General features: G+C 52.7%; 1 protein-coding gene across 1 annotated transcript; it reads left to right on the forward strand.

The window, feature by feature from the left end:
- Positions 1-371: 371 nt before the first annotated feature.
- Positions 372-15,382, forward strand: LOC132451347 (mucin-2-like; the record flags this gene model as incomplete). Its single annotated transcript, XM_060043728.1, has 4 exons — positions 372-425; positions 9,621-9,680; positions 13,251-13,958; positions 15,257-15,382. Coding segments are annotated over 4 exons (948 nt in total), but the record flags the coding sequence as incomplete, so codon positions are not given.
- Between the last annotated feature and the right edge of the window lie 5 nt (positions 15,383-15,387).

The raw sequence follows: 15,387 nt of genomic DNA on the forward strand, positions 1-15,387 counted from the left end.
CCACAGCTGCCCCAACAACAACCACAGCTGCCCCAACAACTACAACAGCTGCCCCAACAACTACCACAGCTGGACCAACAACTACCACAGCTGGATCAACAACAACCACAGCTACCCCAACGACTACCGCAGCTGCCCCAACAACAACCACAGCTGCCCCAACAACTACCACAGCTGCCCCAACAACTACCACAGCTGGAACAACAACTACCACAGCAGGATCAACAACAACCACAGCTGGCGCAACGACTACCACAGTTGCCCCAACAACTACCCCCGCCGGACCAACAACCACTACTGCTGGACCGACAACACCCACAGCTGGACCAACAACTACCTCTGCTGGACCAACAACTACCACAGCTGCCCCAACAACTTCCACAGCTGCCCCAACAACTTCCACAGCTGGACTAACAACTACCACAGCTGGATCAACAACAACCACAGCTGCCCCAACAACAACCACAGCTGCCCCAACGACTACCACAGCTGGGACAGCAACAACCACAACTGCCCCAACAACTACCACCACCGGACCAACCACCACTACAGCTGGACCAACAACTACCTCCGCTGGACCAACAACTACCACAACTGGACAAACAACTACCACAGCTGGCCCAACTACCACAACATTAAGCCCCACAACAACCACCGCAGGACCAACAACCTCAGCTGGACCAACGACTACCACAGCTGGCCCAACTACTACCACAGCTACCCCAACAACTACCACCGCTGGACCAACAACTACCACAGCTGGACCAACAACTACCATAGCTGGACCAACAACTACCACAACTGGATCAACAACAACCACAGCCACCCCAACGACTACCACAGCTGCCCCAACAACAACCACAGCTGCCCCAACAACTACCACAGCTGCCCCAACAACAACCACAGCTGCCCCAAAAACTACCACAGCAGGACCAACAACTCCCACAACTGCCGCAACAACTCCCACAGCTGGACAAACAACTACCACCGCTGGACCAACCACTACTTCAGCTGAACAAACAATTACCACCACTGGACCAACAACTACCACCGCTGGCCCAAGTACCACAACATTAAGCCCCACAACAACCACCGCTGGACCAACAACTACCTCAGCTGAACCAACAACTACCAGAGCTGCACCAACAACTACCACCGCCGGACAAACAACTACCACCGCTGCACCAAAAACTACAAAATCTGGCACAACTACCACAATAGCTGCCCCAACTACAACCACTGCTGAACCAACAACTACAACATCGATCCCAACTACCATCACAGCTGGACCAACAACTACCACAGCTGCCCCAACAACTACCACAGCTGCCCCAACAACTACCACAGCTGGACCAACAACTACCACAGATGCCCCAACAACTACCACCGCTGGATCAACAACAACCACAACTGCACCAACGACTAACACAGCAGGACCAACAACTACCACAGCTGGCCCAAATACCACAACATCAAGTCCCACAACAACCACCACTGGACGCACAACTACAACAGCTGGACCAACAACTACCACAGCTAGCCCAACAACCACTACTGCTGGACCGACAACAACCACAGCTGGACCAACAACTACCACAACTGTACCAAAAACTGCTACAGCTGCCCTAACAACTACCACAGCTGGACAAACACCTACCACAGCTGGATCAACAACTACCACAGCTGCCCCAACGACTTCCACAGCTGCCCCAACAACTACCACAGCTGGACCAACAACTACCACAGCTGTCCCAACAACTACCACAGCTGGACCAACAACTACCTCCGCTGGACCAACAACTACAACAGCTACCCCAACAACTACCACAGCTGCCCAAACAACTACCACAGCTGGACTAACAACTACCACAGCTGGATCAACAACTACCACAGCTGGATCAACAACAACCACAGCTGCACCAACGACTACCACAGCTGGCCCAACTGCCGCAACACCTAGCCCCAAAACAGCCACACCTGCCCCAACAACTACCGCCACTGGACCAACAACTACCACAGCTGCCCCAACAACTACAACAGCTGCCCCAAAAACTACCACCGCTGGACAAACAACTACCACTGCTGCACCAACAACTACAACATCTGGCACAACTACCACAATAGCTCCCCCAACTACAACCACCGCTGAACCAACAACTTCAACATCAATCCCAACTACCACCACAGCTGGACCAACAACTACCACAGCTGCCCCAACAACTACCACAGCTGCCCCAACAACTACCAAAGTTGGAAGAACAACTACCACAGCTGGACCAACAACTACCACAGCTGGATCAACAACTACCACAGCTGCCCCAACGACTACCACAGCTGCCTCAACTACCACAGCTGGACCAACATCTACCACAGCTGGATCAACAACAACCACAGGTGGACCAACAACTACCACAGCTGCTCCAACAACTACTATATCAATCCCAACTACCGCAACAGGTGGAGCAACAACTACCACTGATGCCACAACAACTACCACAGCTGGACCAACAACTACCACAGCTGGATCAACAACTACCACAGCTAAACCAAAGACTACCACAGCTGGCCCAACTACAGTAACATCAAGCACCACAACAGCCACACCTGCCCCAACAACTACCTCCGCTGGACCAACAACTACCGCAGCTGGCCCAACAACTACGACAGCTGCCCCAAAAACTTCCACCGCTGGACCAACAACTACCTCCGCTGGATCAACAACTACCACAGCTGGAGCAACAACTACCACAGAAGAATCAACAACAACCACAGCTGGACCAACAACTATCAAAGCTGCTCCAACAATTGCAGCATCTGGCACAACTACCACATCAGCTGCCCTAACTATGACCACCGCTGAACCAACAACTACCACATCGATCCCAACTACCAACACAGCTGGTCTAGCAACTATCACAGCTGGCCCCACAACAACCAATGCTGGACCAACAACTACCAAAGCTGCCCCGACAACTACCACAGCTGGACCAACAACTACCACAGCTGCCCCAACAACTACCACAGCTGCCCCAACAACAACCACAGCTGCCCCAACAACTACAACAGCTGCCCCAACAACTACCACAGCTGGACCAACAACTACCAAAGCTGCACCAACAACTACAACAGCTGCCCCAACAACTACCACAGTTGCCCCAACAACACCCACAGCTGCCCCAACAACTACCACAGCTGCCCCAACAACTACCACAGCTGGAACAACAACTACCACAGCTGGATCAACATCAACCACAGCTGCCCCAACGACTACCACAGCTGCCCCAACTACAACCACAGCTGGACCAACAACTACCACAACTGGACAAACAACTACCACAGCTGGCCCAACTACCACAACATTAAGCCCCACAACAACCACCGCAGGACCAACAACAACCTCAGCTGGACCAACGACTACCACAGCTGGCCCAACTACTACCACAGCTACCCCAACAACTACCACCGCTGGACCAACAACTACCACAGCTGGACCAACAACTACCACAGCTAGCCCAACAACCACTTCTGCTGGACCGACAACAACCACAGCTGGACCAACAACTACCAGAGCTGCCCCAACAACTACCACAGCTGGACCAACAACTACCACAGCTGGACAAACAACTACCACAGCAGGATCAACAACAACCACAGCTGCCCCAACAACAACCACAGCTGCCCCGACAACTACCACAGCTGCCCCGACAACTACCACAGCTGCCCCAACAACAACCACAGCTGCCCCAACGACTACCACAGCTGCCCCGACAACAACCACAGCTGGGACAGCAACAACCACAACTGCCCCAACAACTACCACCACCGGACCAACCACCACTACAGCTGGACCAACAACTACCTCCGCTGGACCAACAACTACCACAACTGGACAAACAACTACCACAGCTGGCCCAACTACCACAACATTAAGCCCCACAACAACCACCGCAGGACCAACAACCTCAGCTGGACCAACGACTACCACAGCTGGCCCAACTACTACCACAGCTACCCCAACAACTACCACCGCTGGACCAACAACTACCACAGCTGGACCAACAACTACCACAGCTGGACCAACAACTACCACAACTGGATCAACAACAACCACAGCCACCCCAACGACTACCACAGCTGCCCCAACAACAACCACAGCTGCCCCAACAACTACCACAGCTGCCCCAACAACAACCACAGCTGCCCCAACAACTACCACAGCAGGACCAACAACTCCCACAACTGCCGCAACAACTCCCACAGCTGGACAAACAACTACCACCGCTGGACCAACCACTACTTCAGCTGAACAAACAATTACCACCACTGGACCAACAACTACCACCGCTGGCCCAAGTACCACAACATTAAGCCCCACAACAACCACCGCTGGACCAACAACTACCTCAGCTGAACCAACAACTACCAGAGCTGCACCAACAACTACCACCGCCGGACAAACAACTACCACCGCTGCACCAAAAACTACAAAATCTGGCACAACTACCACAATAGCTGCCCCAACTACAACCACTGCTGAACCAACAACTACAACATCGATCCCAACTACCATCACAGCTGGACCAACAACTACCACAGCTGCCCCAACAACTACCACAGCTGCCCCAACAACTACCACAGCTGGACCAACAACTACCACAGATGCCCCAACAACTACCACCGCTGGATCAACAACAACCACAACTGCACCAACGACTAACACAGCAGGACCAACAACTACCACAGCTGGCCCAAATACCACAACATCAAGTCCCACAACAACCACCACTGGACGCACAACTACAACAGCTGGACCAACAACTACCACAGCTAGCCCAACAACCACTACTGCTGGACCGACAACAACCACAGCTGGACCAACAACTACCACAACTGTACCAAAAACTGCTACAGCTGCCCTAACAACTACCACAGCTGGACAAACACCTACCACAGCTGGATCAACAACTACCACAGCTACACCAACGACTTCCACAGCTGCCCCAACAACTACCACAGCTGGACCAACAACTACCACAGCTGTCCCAACAACTACCACAGCTGGACCAACAACTACCTCCGCTGGACCAACAACTACAACAGCTACCCCAACAACTACCACAGCTGCCCAAACAACTACCACAGCTGGACTAACAACTACCACAGCTGGATCAACAACTACCACAGCTGGATCAACAACAACCACAGCTGCACCAACGACTACCACAGCTGGCCCAACTGCCGCAACACCTAGCCCCAAAACAGCCACACCTGCCCCAACAACTACCGCCACTGGACCAACAACTACCACAGCTGCCCCAACAACTACAACAGCTGCCCCAAAAACTACCACCGCTGGACAAACAACTACCACTGCTGCACCAACAACTACAACATCTGGCACAACTACCACAATAGCTCCCCCAACTACAACCACCGCTGAACCAACAACTTCAACATCAATCCCAACTACCACCACAGCTGGACCAACAACTACCACAGCTGCCCCAACAACTACCACAGCTGCCCCAACAACTACCAAAGTTGGAAGAACAACTACCACAGCTGGACCAACAACTACCACAGCTGGATCAACAACTACCACAGCTGCCCCAACGACTACCACAGCTGCCTCAACTACCACAGCTGGACCAACATCTACCACAGCTGGATCAACAACAACCACAGGTGGACCAACAACTACCACAGCTGCTCCAACAACTACTATATCAATCCCAACTACCGCAACAGGTGGAGCAACAACTACCACTGATGCCACAACAACTACCACAGCTGGACCAACAACTACCACAGCTGGATCAACAACTACCACAGCTAAACCAAAGACTACCACAGCTGGCCCAACTACAGTAACATCAAGCACCACAACAGCCACACCTGCCCCAACAACTACCTCCGCTGGACCAACAACTACCGCAGCTGGCCCAACAACTACGACAGCTGCCCCAAAAACTTCCACCGCTGGACCAACAACTACCTCCGCTGGATCAACAACTACCACAGCTGGAGCAACAACTACCACAGAAGAATCAACAACAACCACAGCTGGACCAACAACTATCAAAGCTGCTCCAACAATTGCAGCATCTGGCACAACTACCACATCAGCTGCCCTAACTATGACCACCGCTGAACCAACAACTACCACATCGATCCCAACTACCAACACAGCTGGTCTAGCAACTATCACAGCTGGCCCCACAACAACCAATGCTGGACCAACAACTACCAAAGCTGCCCCGACAACTACCACAGCTGGACCAACAACTACCACAGCTGCCCCAACAACTACCACAGCTGCCCCAACAACAACCACAGCTGCCCCAACAACTACAACAGCTGCCCCAACAACTACCACAGCTGGACCAACAACTACCAAAGCTGCACCAACAACTACAACAGCTGCCCCAACAACTACCACAGTTGCCCCAACAACACCCACAGCTGCCCCAACAACTACCACAGCTGCCCCAACAACTACCACAGCTGGAACAACAACTACCACAGCTGGATCAACATCAACCACAGCTGCCCCAACGACTACCACACCTGCCCCAACAACTACCACAACTGGACAAACAACTACCACAGCTGGCCCAACTACCACAACATTAAGCCCCACAACAACCACCGCAGGACCAACAACAACCTCAGCTGGACCAACGACTACCACAGCTGGCCCAACTACTACCACAGCTACCCCAACAACTACCACCGCTGGACCAACAACTACCACAGCTGGACCAACAACTACCACAGCTAGCCCAACAACCACTTCTGCTGGACCGACAACAACCACAGCTGGACCAACAACTACCAGAGCTGCCCCAACAACTACCACAGCTGGACCAACAACTACCACAGCTGGACAAACAACTACCACAGCAGGATCAACAACAACCACAGCTGCCCCAACAACAACCACAGCTGCCCCGACAACTACCACAGCTGCCCCGACAACTACCACAGCTGCCCCAACAACAACCACAGCTGCCCCAACGACTACCACAGCTGCCCCGACAACAACCACAGCTGGGACAGCAACAACCACAACTGCCCCAACAACTACCACCACCGGACCAACCACCACTACAGCTGGACCAACAACTACCTCCGCTGGACCAACAACTACCACAACTGGACAAACAACTACCACAGCTGGCCCAACTACCACAACATTAAGCCCCACAACAACCACCGCAGGACCAACAACCTCAGCTGGACCAACGACTACCACAGCTGGCCCAACTACTACCACAGCTACCCCAACAACTACCACCGCTGGACCAACAACTACCACCGCTGGACCAACAACTACCACAGCTGGACCAACAACTACCACAGCTGGACCAACAACTACCACAACTGGATCAACAACAACCACAGCCACCCCAACGACTACCACAGCTGCCCCAACAACAACCACAGCTGCCCCAACAACTACCACAGCTGCCCCAACAACAACCACAGCTGCCCCAACAACTACCACAGCAGGACCAACAACTCCCACAACTGCCGCAACAACTCCCACAGCTGGACAAACAACTACCACCGCTGGACCAACCACTACTTCAGCTGAACAAACAATTACCACCACTGGACCAACAACTACCACCGCTGGCCCAAGTACCACAACATTAAGCCCCACAACAACCACCGCTGGACCAACAACTACCTCAGCTGAACCAACAACTACCAGAGCTGCACCAACAACTACCACCGCCGGACAAACAACTACCACCGCTGCACAAAAAACTACAAAATCTGGCACAACTACCACAATAGCTGCCCCAACTACAACCACTGCTGAACCAACAACTACAACATCGATCCCAACTACCATCACAGCTGGACCAACAACTACCACAGCTGCCCCAACAACTACCACAGCTGCCCCAACAACTACCACAGCTGGACCAACAACTACCACAGATGCCCCAACAACTACCACCGCTGGATCAACAACAACCACAACTGCACCAACGACTAACACAGCAGGACCAACAACTACCACAGCTGGCCCAAATACCACAACATCAAGTCCCACAACAACCACCACTGGACGCACAACTACAACAGCTGGACCAACAACTACCACAGCTAGCCCAACAACCACTACTGCTGGACCGACAACAACCACAGCTGGACCAACAACTACCACAACTGTACCAAAAACTGCTACAGCTGCCCTAACAACTACCACAGCTGGACAAACACCTACCACAGCTGGATCAACAACTACCACAGCTACACCAACGACTTCCACAGCTGCCCCAACAACTACCACAGCTGGACCAACAACTACCACAGCTGTCCCAACAACTACCACAGCTGGACCAACAACTACCTCCGCTGGACCAACAACTACAACAGCTACCCCAACAACTACCACAGCTGCCCAAACAACTACCACAGCTGGACTAACAACTACCACAGCTGGATCAACAACTACCACAGCTGGATCAACAACAACCACAGCTGCACCAACGACTACCACAGCTGGCCCAACTGCCGCAACACCTAGCCCCAAAACAGCCACACCTGCCCCAACAACTACCGCCACTGGACCAACAACTACCACAGCTGCCCCAACAACTACAACAGCTGCCCCAAAAACTACCACCGCTGGACAAACAACTACCACTGCTGCACCAACAACTACAACATCTGGCACAACTACCACAATAGCTCCCCCAACTACAACCACCGCTGAACCAACAACTTCAACATCAATCCCAACTACCACCACAGCTGGACCAACAACTACCACAGCTGCCCCAACAACTACCACAGCTGCCCCAACAACTACCAAAGTTGGAAGAACAACTACCACAGCTGGACCAACAACTACCACAGCTGGATCAACAACTACCACAGCTGCCCCAACGACTACCACAGCTGCCTCAACTACCACAGCTGGACCAACATCTACCACAGCTGGATCAACAACAACCACAGGTGGACCAACAACTACCACAGCTGCTCCAACAACTACTATATCAATCCCAACTACCGCAACAGGTGGAGCAACAACTACCACTGATGCCACAACAACTACCACAGCTGGACCAACAACTACCACAGCTGGATCAACAACTACCACAGCTAAACCAAAGACTACCACAGCTGGCCCAACTACAGTAACATCAAGCACCACAACAGCCACACCTGCCCCAACAACTACCTCCGCTGGACCAACAACTACCGCAGCTGGCCCAACAACTACGACAGCTGCCCCAAAAACTTCCACCGCTGGACCAACAACTACCTCCGCTGGATCAACAACTACCACAGCTGGAGCAACAACTACCACAGAAGAATCAACAACAACCACAGCTGGACCAACAACTATCAAAGCTGCTCCAACAATTGCAGCATCTGGCACAACTACCACATCAGCTGCCCTAACTTTGACCACCGCTGAACCAACAACTACCACATCGATCCCAACTACCAACACTGCTGGTCTAGCAACTATCACAGCTGGCCCCACAACAACCAATGCTGGACCAACAACTACCAAAGCTGCCCCGACAACTACCACAGCTGGACCAACAACTACCACAGCTGCCCCAACAACTACCACAGCTGCCCCAACAACAACCACAGCTGCCCCAACAACTACAACAGCTGCCCCAACAACTACCACAGCTGGACCAACAACTACCAAAGCTGCACCAACAACTACAACAGCTGCCCCAACAACTACCACAGTTGCCCCAACAACACCCACAGCTGCCCCAACAACTACCACAGCTGCCCCAACAACTACCACAGCTGGAACAACAACTACCACAGCTGGATCAACATCAACCACAGCTGCCCCAACGACTACCACAGCTGCCCCAACTACAACCACAGCTGGACCAACAACTACCACAACTGGACAAACAACTACCACAGCTGGCCCAACTACCACAACATTAAGCCCCACAACAACCACCGCAGGACCAACAACAACCTCAGCTGGACCAACGACTACCACAGCTGGCCCAACTACTACCACAGCTACCCCAACAACTACCACCGCTGGACCAACAACTACCACAGCTGGACCAACAACTACCACAGCTAGCCCAACAACCACTTCTGCTGGACCGACAACAACCACAGCTGGACCAACAACTACCAGAGCTAACCCAACAACTACCACAGCTGGACCAACAACTACCACAGCTGGACAAACAACTACCACAGCAGGATCAACAACAACCACAGCTGCCCCAACAACAACCACAGCTGCCCCGACAACTACCACAGCTGCCCCGACAACTACCACAGCTGCCCCAAAAACAACCACAGCTGGACCAACAACTACCACAGCTGGACCAACAACAACAACCACAGCTGGGACAGCAACAACCACAACTGCCCCAACAACTACCACCACCGGACCAACCACCACTACAGCTGGACCAACCACTACCTCCGCTGGACCAACAACTACCACAGCTGCCCCAACCACTACCACAGCTGGAACAACAACTACCACAGCTGGATCAACAACAACCACAGCTGCCCCAACGACTACCACAGCTGCCCCAACTACAACCACAGCTGGACCAACAACTACCACAGCTGCCCCAAAAACTACCACAGCTGCCCCAACAACTACCACAACTGGACAAACAACTACCACAGCTGGCCCAACTACCACGACATTAAGCCCCACAACAACCACCGCAGGACCAACAACCTCAGCTGGACCAACGACTACCACAGCTGGCCCAACTACTACCACAGCTACCCCAACAACTACCACCGCTGGACCAACAACTACCACAGCTGCTCCAACAACTACTATATCAATCCCAACTACCGCAACAGGTGGAGCAACAACTACCACTGATGCCACAACAACTACCACAGCTGGACCAACAACTACCACAGCTGGATCAACAACTACCACAGCTAAACCAAAGACTACCACAGCTGGCCCAACTACAGTAACATCAAGCACCACAACAGCCACACCTGCCCCAACAACTACCTCCGCTGGACCAACAACTACCGCAGCTGGCCCAACAACTACGACAGCTGCCCCAAAAACTTCCACCGCTGGACCAACAACTACCTCCGCTGGATCAACAACTACCACAGCTGGAGCAACAACTACCACAGAAGAATCAACAACAACCACAGCTGGACCAACAACTATCAAAGCTGCTCCAACAATTGCAGCATCTGGCACAACTACCACATCAGCTGCCCTAACTAAGACCACCGCTGAACCAACAACTACCACATCGATCCCAACTACCAACACAGCTGGTCTAGCAACTATCACAGCTGGCCCCACAACAACCAATGCTGGACCAACAACTACCAAAGCTGCCCCGACAACTACCACAGCTGGACCAACAACTACCACAGCTGCCCCAACAACTACCACAGCTGCCCCAACAACAACCACAGCTGCCCCAACAACTACAACAGCTGCCCCAACAACTACCACAGCTGGACCAACAACTACCAAAGCTGCACCAACAACTACAACAGCTGCCCCAACAACTACCACAGTTGCCCCAACAACACCCACAGCTGCCCCAACAACTACCACAGCTGCCCCAACAACTACCACAGCTGGAACAACAACTACCACAGCTGGATCAACATCAACCACAGCTGCCCCAACGACTACCACAGCTGCCCCAACTACAACCACAGCTGGACCAACAACTACCACAACTGGACAAACAACTACCACAGCTGGCCCAACTACCACAACATTAAGCCCCACAACAACCACCGCAGGACCAACAACAACCTCAGCTGGACCAACGACTACCACAGCTGGCCCAACTACTACCACAGCTACCCCAACAACTACCACCGCTGGACCAACAACTACCACAGCTGGACCAACAACTACCACAGCTAGCCCAACAACCACTTCTGCTGGACCGACAACAACCACAGCTGGACCAACAACTACCAGAGCTGCCCCAACAACTACCACAGCTGGACCAACAACTACCACAGCTGGACCAACAACTACCACAGCTGGACCAACAACTACCACAGCTGGACCAACAACTACCACAGCTGGATCAACAACAACCACAACTACCCCAACAACTACCACAGCTGCCCCAACAACTACCACAGCTGGACCAACAACTACCACAGCTGGATCAACAACAACCACAGCTGCCCCAACAACAACCACAGCTGGACCAACAACTACCACAGCTGGACAAACAACTACCACAGCAGGATCAACAACAACCACAGCTACCCCAACAACAACCACAGCTGCCCCGACAACTACCACAGCTGCCCCGACAACTACCACAGCTGCCCCAAAAACAACCACAGCTGGACCAACAACTACCACAGCTGGACCAACAACTACCACAGCTGCCCCAACCACTACCACAGCTGGAACAACAACTACCACAGCTGGATCAACAACAACCACAGCTGCCCCAACGACTACCACAGCTGCCCCAACTACAACCACAGCTGGACCAACAACTACCACAGCTGCCCCAAAAACTACCACAGCTGCCCCAACAACTACCACAACTGGACAAACAACTACCACAGCTGGCCCAACTACCACAACATTAAGCCCCACAACAACCACCGCAGGACCAACAACCTCAGCTGGACCAACGACTACCACAGCTGGCCCAACTACTACCACAGCTACCCCAACAACTACCACAGCTAGCCCAACAACTACCACAACTGGATCAACAACAACCACAGCCACCCCAACGACTACCACAGCTGCCCCAACAACAACCACAGCTGCCCCAACAACTACCACAGCTGCCCCAACAACAACCACAGCTGCCCCAACAACTACCACAGCAGGACCAACAACTCCCACAACTGCCGCAACAACTCCCACAGCTGGACAAACAACTACCACCGCTGGACCAACCACTACTTCAGCTGAACAAACAATTACCAACACTGGACCAACAACTACCACCGCTGGCCCAAGTACCACAACATTAAGCCCCACAACAACCACCGCTGGACCAACAACTACCTCAGCTGAACCAACAACTACCAGAGCTGCACCAACAACTACCACCACCGGACAAACAACTACCACCGCTGCACCAAAAACTACAAAATCTGGCACAACTACCACAATAGCTGCCCCAACTACAACCACTGCTGAACCAACAACTACAACATCGATCCCAACTACCATCACAGCTGGACCAACAACTACCACAGCTGCCCCAACAACTACCACAGCTGCCCCAACAACTACCACAGCTGGACCAACAACTACCACAGATGCCCCAACAACTACCACCACTGGACGCACAACTACAACAGCTGGACCAACAACTACCACAGCTAGCCCAACAACCACTACTGCTGGACCGACAACAACCACAGCTGGACCAACAACTACCTCCGCTGGACCAACAACTACAACAGCTACCCCAACAACTACCACAGCTGCCCAAACAACTACCACAGCTGGACTAACAACTACCACAGCTGGATCAACAACTACCACAGCTGGATCAACAACAACCACAGCTGCACCAACGACTACCACAGCTGGCCCAACTGCCGCAACACCTAGCCCCAAAACAGCCACACCTGCCCCAACAACTACCGCCACTGGACCAACAACTACCACAGCTGCCCCAACAACTACAACAGCTGCCCCAAAAACTACCACCGCTGGACAAACAACTACCACTGCTGCACCAACAACTACAACATCTGGCACAACTACCACAATAGCTCCCCCAACTACAACCACCGCTGAACCAACAACTTCAACATCAATCCCAACTACCACCACAGCTGGACCAACAACTACCACAGCTGCCCCAACAACTACCACAGCTGCCCCAACAACTACCAAAGTTGGAAGAACAACTACCACAGCTGGACCAACAACTACCACAGCTGGATCAACAACTACCACAGCTGCCCCAACGACTACCACAGCTGCCTCAACTACCACAGCTGGACCAACATCTACCACAGCTGGATCAACAACAACCACAGGTGGACCAACAACTACCACAGCTGCTCCAACAACTACTATATCAATCCCAACTACCGCAACAGGTGGAGCAACAACTACCACTGATGCCACAACAACTACCACAGCTGGACCAACAACTACCACAGCTGGATCAACAACTACCACAGCTAAACCAAAGACTACCACAGCTGGCCCAACTACAGTAACATCAAGCACCACAACAGCCACACCTGCCCCAACAACTACCTCCGCTGGACCAACAACTACCGCAGCTGGCCCAACAACTACGACAGCTGCCCCAAAAACTTCCACCGCTGGACCAACAACTACCTCCGCTGGATCAACAACTACCACAGCTGGAGCAACAACTACCACAGAAGAATCAACAACAACCACAGCTGGACCAACAACTATCAAAGCTGCTCCAACAATTGCAGCATCTGGCACAACTACCACATCAGCTGCCCTAACTTTGACCACCGCTGAACCAACAACTACCACATCGATCCCAACTACCAACACTGCTGGTCTAGCAACTATCACAGCTGGCCCCACAACAACCAATGCTGGACCAACAACTACCAAAGCTGCCCCGACAACTACCACAGCTGGACCAACAACTACCACAGCTGCCCCAACAACTACCACAGCTGCCCCAACAACAACCACAGCTGGATCAACAACTACCACAGCTGAACCAACGACTACCACAGCTGCCTCAACTACAACAGCTGGACCAACAACTACCACAGCTGGATCAACAACTACCACAGCTGCCCCAACAACTACCACAGCTGGACCAACAACTACTACATCAATCCCAACTACCACCACAGGTGGACCAACAACTACCACTGATGCCACAACAACTACCACAGATGGACCAACAACAACAACAACAACATTGATCCTAACAACCATTATAGCAGGACAAACAACTACCACAGCTGGCCAAACTACCACAATATTAAGCCCAACAACAACCACAGCTGGACCAACAACTACCAAAGCTGGATCAACAACTACCACAGCTGCCCCAACGACTACCACAGCTGCCCAAACAACTACCACAGCTGCCCCAACAACTACCACAGCTGGACCAACAACTACCACAGCTGTATTAACAACTCCCACAGCTGCACCAACGACTCCCACAGCTGCCCCAACATTTACCACAGCTGGACCAACAACTACCACAGCTGGATCAACAACAACCACAGCTAAACCAAAGACTACCACAGCTGGCCCAACTACAGCAACATCAAGCACCACAACAGCCACACCTGCCCCAACAACTACCTCCGCTGGACCAACAACTACCGCAGCTGGCCCAACAACTACGACAGCTGCCCCAAAAACTTCTACCGCTGGACCAACAACTACATCCGCTAGATCAA

Source organism: Gadus macrocephalus, chromosome 22 (genome assembly GCF_031168955.1).
Source record: "Gadus macrocephalus chromosome 22, ASM3116895v1".
Taxonomy (NCBI): Eukaryota; Metazoa; Chordata; class Actinopteri; order Gadiformes; family Gadidae; genus Gadus; species Gadus macrocephalus.